Source organism: Helianthus annuus, chromosome 11 (assembly GCF_002127325.2).
Source record: "Helianthus annuus cultivar XRQ/B chromosome 11, HanXRQr2.0-SUNRISE, whole genome shotgun sequence".
Classification (NCBI taxonomy): Eukaryota; Viridiplantae; Streptophyta; class Magnoliopsida; order Asterales; family Asteraceae; genus Helianthus; species Helianthus annuus.
Genome location: NC_035443.2, coordinates 162289769 through 162303872, shown reverse-complemented (window position 1 = coordinate 162303872; position 14104 = coordinate 162289769). Strand labels below are relative to the sequence as shown.

The window sequence follows — 14104 nt, the reverse complement described above, 5'->3', positions numbered from 1 at the left end:
GTTCGAGAAGTGGCGCAAGTGAACCATTTATTTAGGGTAAATCACTAGCAGAAAATTACAAAATTGACCCTAATGAAGATGAGTGGATGATTTGGTAAAAGTTTTATGGCAGAATAAAGAAAAAAAACATACTAATGTTTTTTTTATGCCATAAAACTTATTTCTTAATTCCCTACTAGTGATTTATTAGAAAATCGGGTAGTGGTGTAGTGGTTGAGTACTTGAGTAAAGATTTGGTGTTTCTTGTGACCGAGGTTCGACTCTCACCCTCCCTATTATTTTCTGCGGTATCTAGGTGAAGCGCGAATACAGGTGGCGTCGGTTCATCTTGGATGGGAGGCAAGATTTTACCGATTATTTCACTGTCGTGCCTTCGGGTGGGTGGAGGTCGGGTTTCCGCGCATCTGGGAGAGCCAAGAGGCTGGCGGTGGTCGAACAATCGACCTTACCCTTTCATCTGTCGCTATGTGTTTCATCTCCGAAGTTAGTATACTTTTTGCTACTTGTGTTTGCACATAGGCAAGGCCGGTCACCTCGTGCCGTCGCCCGAGGCCCAAATTTTGAAAGGGCCCGAAAGGTTTGCACACCATCCGGGTCGCCGTTTACCATGATTTTTTTTTACAACAAGATGTGTATATTATAAACACATCTGTAAAAAAAATTTAAATGCCCCCCCCCCCCCCGAGGGGTAGTTTTTTACACCACAAGTTTGGTGAAAAAAAAAAAAGAAAAAAAAAACACCAAACTTGTGGTGTAAAAAACTACCCCCTCGGGAGGGGGGGGGTTTATTTTTTTTTTTTTACAGTTGTGTTTATAATATACACATGTAGTTGTAAAAAAAAATCATGGTAAACGGCGACCCGGATGGTGTGTTCTCGCGGTTCTTACAACTCAGGGTGGTTTTTATTCTAGCAGCCCCCTATATATATATATAGGGTAATGCTAGACAAAAAACCCTAAAATTCTTAGAAAACTCTGGAAACCCAAATCTCCACCCATTTTTACCCAACCTCCCGACATTTTTTTTTTGAAAAAAATTACACATGTAATATACATGTTTTAGAGTGTTTTGGGCCAAAAAAAAAACAAAAAAGCGCTGAAGGGATTTATAAAAAAAAATAAACAAAATTCAGTGCCTAACATGTGTTAGACAAAAATGCTGAAATTTGCTGAATTTTTTTTTATTTTTCTAAAATTATCCATTCAGCGCTTTTTTGATTTTTTTGGCCCAAAGCTCTTAAAAACATGTATATTACATGTGTTATTTTTTTCAAAAAAAAAATGTCGGGAGGTTGGGTTTTCTAGGGTTTTTTATATAGATAGGGTTTTCTATCTAGCCCTACCCTATATATATATATATATATATATATATATTAGGTTAAAACCCCGTTTATGACACGGGTTGCATAAATATAATTTTATATAGTAAATAATAAAAAAAGATATATTTAAAAAAAAACTCGCATATTGCACGTGTTGAATAATATATAATGTCATATGTTAATACAAACACTCATCAAGATTTATCTTTTAAAAATGAACATTGATGTACTATTTACTTATTATAACATTTTACTTTCTTTTTTTTTATTTTGCGTAAATATAAATTTTATATAAAAAATAATAAAATAATATATCTTTAAAAAATTAATATATTGCACGTGTTTAATAAAATATAATGTCATATGTTAACACATACAGTCGTCAAGATTTATATTTTAAAAATGAACTTTAATGTACTATTTACTTATTATAACATTTTACTTTGTTAAATATGTATTCTTAACTATTTTTTTGTTTAAAAATATTATTATTATTTAATATGATCATAATAAAAATAAACGTTTATATTCTTATCTAATTTTTTGTTTAAAATTATTATTATTATTATTATTATTATTATTATTATTATTATTATTATTATTATTATTATTTAATACGATCATAATAAAAACAAATGTTTATCCTTATCTAAATATTTTTCTTGTCTAATATTTTTGTTTAAAATTATTATTATGATATAATATGAGAGATAAATAGGAAAATAAGGTGAGAAATCACTATAAAGTTTTATCCTTATCTAAATATTTATTCTTATCTAATATTTTTGTTTAAAATTATTATTACTATTATTATTATTATTTAATATGAAAGATAAATAGGAAATAAGGTGAAAAAAGCATCAGAAAATGACATGTGTCCAAAAAAGATTTTTATTTATTAGCCCGTGTACTACACGGGTTGCATAAATATAATTTTATATAATATATAATAAAAAGATATATTTTAAAAAAACTCGTATATTGCATATATTGAATAAAAGATAATGTCATATGTTAATACAAACATTCAGCAAGATTTATCTTTTAAAAATGAACATTAATGTACAATTTACTTATTATAACATTCTAATTTGTTTGTTTTATTTTGCATAAATGTAATTTTACATAATAAATAATAAAAAAAATCTTTAAAAAAACTCGTATATTGCACGTATTTAATACAATATAATGTCATTTAATAACACATATAGTCGTCAAGATGTATCTTTTAAAAATGAACTTTAATGTACAACTTACTTATTATAACATGTTACTTTGTTAAATATGTATTCTTAACTATTTTTTTGCTTAAAATTATTATTATTATTATTTAATATGATCATAATTAAAATAAGCGTTTATATTCTTATCTAATTTTTGTTTAAAATTATTATTATTATTTAATATGATAATAATAAAAACAAATGTTTATCCTTATCTAAATATTTATTCTTATCTAATATTTTTGTTTAAAATTATTATTATTACTATTCAATGTGAGAGATAAATAGGAAAATAAAGTGAGAAAGCATGAGGAAGTGACACGTGTCCAAAAAAGATTTTTATTTATTAGTAGTGAAATATATATATATATATATATATATATATATATATATATATATATATATATATATATATATATATATATATATATAGGGTAGGGTTCTAGAGTGAACAATTGTTAACTTGTGAACAAAATGAACAGATCTTGGCCCTTCATTTGTTAGATGATCAAAATTAATGCCAATGGCAAACTTGTAAATATTAAATTAAAAATAAGAAAGAAATGAGGTTGATAGGGGCATTCACGTAAATGTGTACTATTGGTAATTTTGGTATCCTATCATAACTGAATATTGTTTTTTTTTTAATATAACAAAATCAAATCCCTTTAAACCATGGATGTCAGTTAAAGTTATGAGTACACAAGTGTACAGTCGGTTGTTCCTGCAATGTACATTGTTGTCCATATGTGTATTGTACTCATGTACACAAGTGTACAGGCTGTTGTTCGTACATTCTACACTGTTGTACATCTGGATATTGTACTCATGTACACCTGTATATATAAACAATAAAACGCTGGAAAACGAAAAATGCATATGTTGTTCGTTTTTATTAAAAAAAAATCTATAGCAATATCATATTCAAATTAAAGAGAATAAAAAAACTCGTTTTATGGTGTATTTAAATAAAAAAAATATTAACGTATGAAAAATTTATAACTATTTAAAGATCATAAGGGGTAGTTAGTTTAATGTTAACAAAAATATATAACTTTCTAATTTAAACTGATTAATTACCATCATATCCTTTATGTCTAAAAAAATATCAATGGCTCAGATCGGTTCACACGGTTCACAAACAAGGATGTTGTTCATTCATGAACCTCGTCCTATATATATATATATAGAGAGAGAGAGAGAGAGAGAGAGAAACGGGTTCAGGAGAAAATGCTCAAAAGTGTGAGAACGGTGAGAACGCTTCCTAGCCCAACACGTGTCACGCCGCTTAAAAAAGGGCGGAGGGGCTTTTTTGTCCTTTCATATTTTCTTTTTTTAAACGCGTGTCACTTCATCTTTCCATTTTTTGGCGTTTAATAAATACGCAGCTTTTTATTGTTTTTAGATCAGAATCATAGTAAATATTTTGGCGTTTTAAGTATTGTTTTGGCGTTTTTATTTGTTTTTTTAGTTCAGGATGCAGGCCTTTATTGTAAAAACATCAGTAATTTTCTTGATTTTATTTATATCAAGTGTTTTGACATGTAGGATACAGGCCTATAATGTGACAGGCAATTATGACGTTTTGAAAAGATAAATAAATTTCAATTTTCCATGTAGTGGCTTTAATATAACTATAATGTTTGGCAATAATGATACCGTCTTTTTTATTTTTCTTTTTACTTTGTTTGCGTTTTTTGGCGTTTTATATAGCATTATCGTGCTTTGCTAGCATTCCTTCTCACAATTTTTCACACTATCAGGCGTTTTGGTGTTTGTAGTTTTTAGCGTTTTATACTAAATTTTTTTAAAATAGTAGAGAATTAGATGATAAACAACAAACATTTAGATAACAAACAATATAAAATGAAAAAAATAAAAATTATAATCTAATTTCTCATCCAAATCTTCACTGTCATCAGCCTCTTCTACTTTTGACCTTTTTGGCATTTTGATCCTGTTTTTGAATACCTTATGTAGATCCTTATTTTCCTTCATAACGACCGTCTTTAGAAGATGCTTATTTTTTGTAGCATCCTTTATTGTGGGTGGATATATACTTGTTTAATGACATGTTGAAGATCAACGCCTTCTCTAATGTATTGATCCCTTCATACCATCAATATATCCATCAAGAATAAAGTGACATGATATCATATCAGTGTCATCAGTCTCTTTACCTTGAATATTTGTCCATCTCATTCAGCAAAAGATTATAGAGATACCCAACTCAGAGAAGAATCCTTCAGTGAAACTTCATTCAGATCAATACTCAATACAGCAGAATCGAGGTTCTGCATCTGTAGCTTTTTTAACTATTATTTTTTGGCGTTTTTAAAGTGAATGCTTTCTAGGAAATATGGCGTTTGTTTCTGGGGTTGTGATAAGTTGATTGTGTAGAGACGTCTCTCTTATAGGATGTTTTTGGCGCGTGGTTTATGCGAGATTTTATTTATAATATATGATATTAATAAAGTAGCTGTCATTTCAGTTACTGTGTATTTTTACTGTTTTAATATATAATATTAATAGACTTTCCATCTCCCAAGTTTGGCGTTTTGAATGGGTTTAAGTAGTTTTTGGCATTTTCTTTTTTTAGCTTTTTATTAATTAATACTTCTGCGAATTACTTTCATTATAGTTTAGGAGTTTTTGGCGTTTTTACTCCATTTATGGCGTTTCATATGCATTATGACTGTTTTGGCATTTTTTATTAACATGATGTATTTTTTATTCTAAGTTGAAAATTACATAGCAAAATTCAGAAAAAGAAAATTAAAAAAATAAAAATAAAAACAATTCATCTTCCAAATCTTCACTGTCATCAGTCTCTTTCTTCTTTTGAATCATGTTCGTTGGTGGTTTGGCTTAGTCATGCATGTGTTTTTGTGGCCGTTTGGAAAGACAAAATGACATGAATTTTTTGTTTGAATATGTATCTTCAAATAACTCATTAGTGTCATTCGTCTTTTCATGCCATTAAAATATTTATCAAGAACAAAACACAGAAAATGACATAAGTCTGACCTGAGCATTTTTTTGTTCATGATTTGTCCATCTCATGCAGCAAAATGTTATTTGAGTCACAGCACCTTAGGGAAGAATGCATTATCCAAAACTTTGGCGTAGAACAATATATGAATATACAAGAAACGATATTTGGCATTTTTAGCGTTTTACTGTGGAAATAGTGTATCTGAAAGAACCGTCGATCTTTTTGGAATCTTTGATGTTTGAGTGTTTTAGCGTTTTATAAGATGAATGGTATATAGTAGAAAGGCGTTTTTTGAGTAGTTGTGTTTGATGTTTTGGGGATTTTGGTGTTTGTAAGATGAATGGTATATAGTAGAAAATATGGCGTTTCAAGTTCTGGTGGGTGTGTTTTTATGTCTGGGTTGTTTTTGTTTATATAGCGATGTGTTTTGGTCGGTAATGATGTTTTATTCATCAGTATGGCGTTTTGGTATAGTGGTGTAAAGACGCTTTTACCCTTAATAACGCGCGTCCACGTAATAAAATTGGTGTTATTTACTAAAAGGCCACAGCGCCAATCTAGTCCATAGATTGTTTTGATCGGACGATCAATAAGCGTTCTCACCATTCTCACACTTTCTACCGTTTTCTCTAAATCCTGACCCTATATATATATATATATATATATATATATATATATGGTTGAGTTCCAGAGTGAACACTTAGTGTATTTGTGAACCGAGTGAACAAATAATGACCATTGATTTACACTTGTGTGTTGATAATCAAGAGTTAGGATTAGTTCACACAGTTCATTATCAAAAGGGTTATTTACAAATGAACCTAACCCTATATAGAGTATATGCATCTATTTGTTATGTAAAACGGTGTTGATGGTGGATTATAATTTTGGGCCCAATTCTTTTTTACGTCTGAAGCCTAAATTTTCTTGAGAGTTCTCGAGGACGGCTCTGCACATAGACATGTGCTCTCACATTTTTTCTTTCGGTTGAAGGTGGGTCGTTGTCGGTTTTTAACCTACAAAACGAGTCAGATTGCTCCGGCCCTGAAAATAGCTTTTGTTGAAGTTTATAAATGATGTTTAATGACTCGAAACTAATTTTGTTAGAACATAATAAAACTATTTGTATGATTTTTATAAACTATGAACGCGTTTCATTTTTGCTTGGTTTGACCCACTCAACCCATTTTTATAATGCTCAACTTTTTAAATTTTTACTCATTTAACCTCTTAACCCAAAGCAACCTCTTTTGATGTAACTTGACAAGTTTTTTAGTGAAAATAAAAGAAAGTTGTCTTTAAAAAATAAAAAAACTACATTATGTGTCTTTCTTGATTGACCTATTTTAACTCGAAAGTGATTTGCTTCTACTCAACCATTACTACTCATTTTATGTTAGTGATTGCATAAAATTCTACTTGATGGGTTTGACAAAGTAGCATGATTTGTTATTATAACAACATCGTACAGTACCTTTGATGTGTTTGATATTTCCTCTGTGTTCAAGGTTTACAAATTAAAATGCTTTTTTTAGGTCAACGGGTTTGCAACTAAGGGACTGTTTGTTTATCTCTTAATGGGCTCTTAATGGATCAGATATCTTATTTCTTTTATTGGTTCAGCACTTAATGGTTTAGACTTTTGTTTCGTGAGCAGGTGTATGAATGGTTCAGACATTTGCCTCTGAATGGTTAAGCATTATACTGAGTCTGAATGGTTAAGACCTCTAGTATGAATTGGTCAGATATTTGCCTCTAAACGGTTAAGCATTATACTGCCTCTTAATGGTTCAGACCTCTTACTCGTTCAGCACTTAACAATTTAGAATTTGCCAACCAATCCTAACGCTATGATGTGTTTAATTTAAATATTTTGTTTAGGTCAAATGTTTTGCAACTGACTGCTTTGAGCTATGATGTGTTTAATTTAAATATTTTGTTTAGGTCAAATGTTTTGCAACTGACTGCTTTGATTAATGTTTTCTGTCTTGATCCTTTCTTTGATACTCATCGACTTTGCGAGGTCCTGTTACTCGAAAAAATTATTTAGCTTTTTTTTGTTTTCTATCTTTTACTTTATCATTCTTTTGTTAACTTATAATTTTATGTAATATTATGTTAATTTTCTCTTTCCAGTCACACGAAATCTCATACTTTTCTTGCTCACACGAATCGTCTACTCTTTGAGGTACTACTGCTATTTTAGTATCTCTCCATTCTCAATCAAATGATCCTGTAGGAAAACACAATCGGACAAAACTTAATGGAAATCATCTATAACATTCCGCTAACTCAAGTGACAAATCACTCTTCAAACTAAAGTGTCTCCAAATCTTTTCGAGATAATAATCATGAGCTAACCTACCGGATACTTAGTTAATCTAGTTTGACAATCATCTATCAAGAGTTTGTAGAGCATGATTTGAGAAGAATTTTGATCATAAGTGGATTGGTTTAGTCACTTTAATATATATATCATATTACCTTTAATTTTGTAAACAACTTATTTTTGTCACCAATGTAATTTGAACATTCACCACATAAAAAGACAGCCAACACCTTGATACCACTAGGCCAAAGAGCAAGACACGTCCCATTACTTAATATTAGTCGGTGTCCTTTAAAGTGAACAATTGATTTTAACTAAGATAAAAAAATCATTACAATCAATAATAGAAATATAAATGCAGAACACAAAACACCATACAAATATCAAAGATAACTTTGACAATAATAAAGCACAATACAAATATGAATTATGATTTTGTTAACACCTACAATAAATATGAAATGGATATACAGATTCACAATATAGAAAATAAAACAAATAGAACGTGATTGTCACACAATAGTAATCTTATCAATATGCATTTTTCCAAAGTAAAGACGTTAGCTACATGTGTCCCAAAATTGTCCGCTAAACATATAATTATGTGTAATATCTAGAAGGCAAGGAGCGACGGATAATGATCCCTCATGCAAGGTTAATATCAATTATACATCTTAGACTCAATGGATGTTTATCGACCTTACCTTCCTTGCAATCCATCTTACCTTCCTTGCAAACCAACATATAAATCATTCAAACTTGATTTTCACAACAACAGTGCTTCTTCTACTTTACCTTCATTTCACACTTCATTGTCCAATCAAATTATAAACAATTTATACCCTTCGATTTAAACAGAGAAATCACAATCGAAAACAATCCTGGAGATCCCCTCCACCAAATCCATTCTGAATCCAAACTACGATTAAACAAATAAATTTGCAGAATAGGAATCAAAAGTTGAAAAAATGTAAGAAAAAAAAACTAGCGAATATAAAATGATGGTGTCTACAGCTACATGACGGCTGCTAGAAATATGACGGCGCGTTTACTGCTGCAAACGCAGCAGCAAACTGGTTTAAAAATGCAGCTGTTTGCTGCCGTGTTTCCAGCTGTTTACGGCTGCAAACGCGGCAGCAAACGGGTGCAAAAACGCAGCCGTTTAACGGCGCATTTACAGCTGCAAACGCCTGAACAAAAGAACATGAATAATTGTCATTAAACGGTTGTAGAATTGTCATTAAACGGTTGTAGAATTGTCATTAAACGGCTGCGAACGCCGTTAAACGGTTGTATAATTCCCGCTAAGTTACTAAAAAACAGAAACCAAACTAAATTGTCATTCACTTTTCAGTTCGATTTGAACATTACTGAACTTGGTTTGGTTCGGTTTTCAGTTTCACCACATAAAATCTAAGCCTGAATAACTCATAAGCTAATTGAACAGAAGAAACACCGCACTCAAAACATCTATTGATATATTTATACTAAATATTAAATTTATCAACACAATATGCGTTTAAATATGAAATATATATCATTAGCACCACCGAATTATTCAGTTACAACTAAATTGTTAAAATGTTTTGGTTTAGCCGGTTTGGTCAATATTAGACAAGAAATAGACACTCCCTTACCCTTATTACTAAGATACATATTTTTTATGATTATTATATTATCTTCTTTATTATTTATTATATTTTGATTATTAAAATAAGATATTATTATTATATTATTATTATTATACATTATACATATTATACCAAAGTGATGATGAATAGTAACTATAACTTTTTAAGAATTTATTTTTTAAATTTTAATAGTATTATAATTATTATTTAATTTTATATGAACTAAAAATAACTCTATTTTATATATATTTTATATATATTGTTTACGAGCTACCATGAATAGTAATTTTAAATTTAAAATAATATGTATCTTTTTAATATTTTATTATATCAGTATGTTATTTTTCATAATTACTTTTAACTTTTAACATATTTTCAGTTTTCCCTTTTATTATTATATTTACTTTTAGCTTTTAACGTATTTTCATCTTTTTCTTTTCTAAAACTATATTTCCTTTATCATTTATTTTTGTTTTCATAATTCTTCTCTTTTTTTAATTCATCTTTGCTTTCTCAATTAATTTGATATTTCTTTGATAACTTATGTTCGTTATTTTTTAAGCCTAAGTACGTAGTTTTGTTTAATTTCTACCCTCGATCAGTATAAGTTTTATTAAAAACGAATTTATATTCCAAATAAAATATTATTTGGTATCATAATATGATAATATGATACGATGATATCATCTGAACCGATTCTAACGGTTAGTCTTTTTAAACAACATGTTACATTTTCAAATAACTTTTGTTTTACGTTATCATTTGCTCCGTTTCGCGGTAATACGCGAGGTAAAAAAACCTAGTAATAATTAATCATCAGATTGTATGAAGTTGACATTTGATTCTTATATATTAACTTAGTGATATCAACTATTATAACACTTATGCTTGTGGATAATTAAAATTTAGAGTTTCAGAGATAACCTCCATTACTATTAATATTATTTAAAAATATGATATTACATATAGCAATGTAACCAAACAGCCAAAAAACATCAAGTACAGTGTCATTCATATAATGGGTTATGTTACGGTACCAAGTAAACTCAAATAATAAAACGTATTATACATTATTACATTAAACGGCAGCAAACGGCTGTGTTTTTGCACTCAATTGCTGTTGTGTATGCAGTCGTTTAACGGCGCGTGTACAGCTGCAAACGCAGCAGCAAACGGCTGCGTTTTTACACCCGTTTTCTGTTGCATTTGCAGCCGTTTAAGGCGAAATAACTTATTTACCTTTAGGTGGTTCATGATAGCATCCTTATGAGGTTTCGAAACTTTGTCCCAACCCATTTTATCGAACGGGATGGTCCGCCACATATACATACCCGCCTCACGTGGAAATAGGTCGCTCGGTACACCGAGCGGGGTATAGGTTACATCTCTATCGAATGTAAGAGACACGGGTCCCCCCGCTTTCACCATTTCGCGAAGCTTTTGATTTTTTGCTTTCCCCCAACTCTCCTTGAGGAAACCGCTGCAATTAAAATTAAATATAATTAGTGACAACATCTATAAATAATGAAATAAAAGTACTAAATAATAATTGATAACTTACGATTGGTCTCGTGCGTCCCTCTCCGAAAAGGCTCCGGATGTGGTAGATCCCCAGCTCCGTCTCCCCCATGTCCCGGGGGGGAACACATCCGTCATGAGATAAACAAATACAAACCAGAAAGAAAACATTTTTCCTAAAAAGTTACAAATGTTACAACAAGTGTATCAAATAGAAATTAATAGAAAGTACAAGTTTAACTAATATGTAAATTAAGATTTCAACACGTTTTTTTCAAATACCAACTAATATAAATTACAATAGCTATTCTTTTAATCAAACTCGATGACATAATCAGGATCGTCTACACAAACCCAAAATTACATACAAACATACGTCCTTAAATACATATAAACATACATCCTTACATACATATTTACATTCCTGTATAAACCCAAAATTACACAATTTTTTCAACATTTACATACACACATTTTCACCAAATACACATAATTTATACATTCCTACAAACACCTACATAAACACACACATAGACTCACATACACACATTATAACCAAATACACATAATTTATACATGCTTACAAGCTAACACACACATACATACTAATATACACACATTTTCACCAAATACACATAATTTATACATACTTACAAACTAACATACACATGTACATACTAACATACACACATACATACATACACACATACATAGACTTACGTACACACATTTTCACCAAGTTTACATACATTATATATTTTCACATACATGTTCACATATCCACATTTCTATACAAACATACATCCTTACATACCAAAATTACACATCTTTGACTAACATTTACATCTTTGTATATACCTCCTTACATACATTTATTAACATTCACATCTTTGAACAAAAATAAACATAAACTAACCTTAATTTGAAGTTTCTAGTAGGTGTCGTCGTTGTTGCTCCATATTCTTGTAGTGTGAACCATGATAGATGCTCAGATCCTTCATTTCGTACTTGATATATGGGGTCTGGTTTCCTTAACTTTTGTCTTTTAAACATGTTGGTTAAGAAAACCCTTGTATAAAAAAATATGGATTTTGCCCTAAAAAATAATAAGCAAGGTATCATGTCACATATGAGAAGCAGCCATAAAATAACTGCAATTAGAGTCTATGACCAACAATACGTTTATTTGAATTTTAAGTTAAGAAACAGCGGTTTAACCACCCAACGAATGTAGTATATCTAATTATGAATCATGGAACTATATGTGTTTCGTATACAATGAAAAGGCCTACCACATGTTTTTTGTACTCTTTATAACTTTTTTTATTGCACAAAGAATTTGGAAGTATTAACGCACCCATTACAAATATAAAGTATTGATACTCAAACCGTGCGATTTTAAAATCAAATCCCTAATCTTAGCCTTATCCCAGCTTTCTTTACAATATCACACCCAATGGCTGTGAAATAAAATATAATATTTAAGCCTGGATAAAGCCTCAAACTTATAAACAATGAAATAAGAATCTGGGCACGTGCAAAACAAACAAGAATCCGGACCACATACAACTTTTATACCCTCAACCGTATCAAATGTTGAACCCAAACATATAAATAATGAAATTTGTCTGAAAGAAGATTTGTACCTTCAGATTTAAACAGAGAAATCACGATCGAAAACTATAACATCTGGATCTCTAAGATCCCATCCACGAGGTCCATTTTAAATCCAAACCCAAAATTAATGAATGAAACTTCGATGAAACAAAAAGATTTGCAGAACAAGAGATCAAAACTTGAGAAAGATTGTAAAAAAATAAGTAAATAGAACCTAATATTAAGATGATATAATACGATGGCTGCTGCTGCTGCTGCTACATGACGGCTGCTAGGGTGAAAAAAAAAAACAAGACCTAAATGTGTGTGTTGGAGAAGTGGCGCAAGTGAACCATTTATTTAGGGTAAATCACTAGTAGGAAATTACGAAATTGACCCAGTGGATAATCTAGTAAAAGTTTTATGGCATGAGAGAGAAAAAAAAAACATACTACTCGTGATTTATTAGCTAATGGGGTAATGGTGGAGTGGTTGGGTAAAGATTTGATATTTCTTATAACACAGGTACGATTTTCAGTGTTCTCATTATTTTCTGTGGCATCCGGGTGAAGGCCGAAAACGGGTGGCGCCTGTTCATTTTGAATGGGAGGCGAAGTTTTATCGATTATTCCACTGGGGTGCCTTCGGGCGGGTGGAGGTCGGGTTTCCGGGCATCTGGGAGAGCCAAGGGCTAGCGGTCGTCAAGTGGTCGACCTTGGCCACAGCGCCCTGTATCACGATGGTTGACATGTCGTTCATTGTCGTTCAAAAAAAAATATTGTTATTAGTAGTTCCCTAACCTATATTTTTATACTTTTTAGGAGCTCACACCGGTCCATAGAAGCCAAGTCTCAAAGCTGAATTTATTCTAGATAAAACTAAGAGTTAAATGCCATTTTAGTCCATGTGGTTTGGACCATTTTGTCAGTTTAGTCTAAAGATTTCATTTTTCTCCTATGGGTCCAAAAAGGTTTCACCGTTGCCATTTTAGTCCACTGGGTTAACTTCGTCCATTTTTCTGTTAAAGAGAAGGGTACCGAATCACAGGGAAATCAATATCATTACCATCAACAACAAAAGGCCAATCCTTGGCAGGGATGGCAGCAAGGGAATAGCATTAATCGGAATGGGCTCAACAAGATGCTCACCATCAGGATGTTCGATGATAAGTTGGTCATGGAGAGGTAGAGGTAAAAGGTAAAGCGAGAACATCATCAACAAAAGGAACGTCATCATCAAAGTCTGGTAGAGCGAAGGGTTGGAAATCATCGAGGTCGTCGTCGTCAGACATCATCTCCGGGTCGCTCTCGGAGTCAGACGTGAAGATCTCGGGGGCGTGTGCTACCTCATCATCGGAGACAATAGCCATAGGGTCGTGCTCGTCAGACAGGCCGCTGCTCTCAGAAGATGACATGGTATCCTATCGTGCGCATATATGTATATATATTAATGAATAATAATGTTACTTAGTATATACAGGCAAATGCAGG

At 31.1% G+C, this 14104-nt stretch overlaps 1 protein-coding gene across 2 annotated transcripts; it reads right to left on the bottom strand.

The window, feature by feature from the left end:
* Positions 1–8276: 8276 nt before the first annotated feature.
* LOC110890866 lies at positions 8277–12943 on the bottom strand. Of its 2 annotated transcripts, XM_022138518.2 has the most exons (5): positions 12665–12943; positions 11935–12114; positions 11062–11194; positions 10740–10980; positions 8321–8788 (listed from the first exon to the last, which is right to left on the bottom strand). In XM_022138518.2, the coding sequence occupies exons 3-5, from the start codon at positions 11187–11189 to the stop codon at positions 8720–8722; spliced, it is 438 nt and encodes a 145-aa protein (XP_021994210.2). In that variant the 5' UTR covers positions 11190–11194; positions 11935–12114; positions 12665–12943; the 3' UTR covers positions 8321–8719. The 2 variants fall into 2 exon arrangements, 1 of the variants encoding a protein (XP_021994210.2); XR_004872748.1 differs by lacking the exon at positions 11935–12114 and having other exon boundaries at positions 8277–10980.
* Positions 12944–14104: the final 1161 nt, after the last annotated feature.

What these genes read in the sequence shown, in the direction of transcription:
- LOC110890866 (XM_022138518.2), bottom strand. Translation starts at nt 11,189, where the DNA reads ATGTTTTCTTTCTGGTTTGTATTTGTTTATCTCATGACGGATGTGTTC. An exon ending in AGGGACGCACGAGACCAATC is followed by an intron (nt 10,981 to 11,061) that starts GTAAGTTATCAA and finishes TTTTAATTGCAG; the next exon opens with CGGTTTCCTCAAGGAGAGTT. An exon ending in CTATCATGAACCACCTAAAG is followed by an intron (nt 8,789 to 10,739) that starts GTAAATAAGTTA and finishes GTTTAATCGTAG; the next exon opens with TTTGGATTCAGAATGGATTT.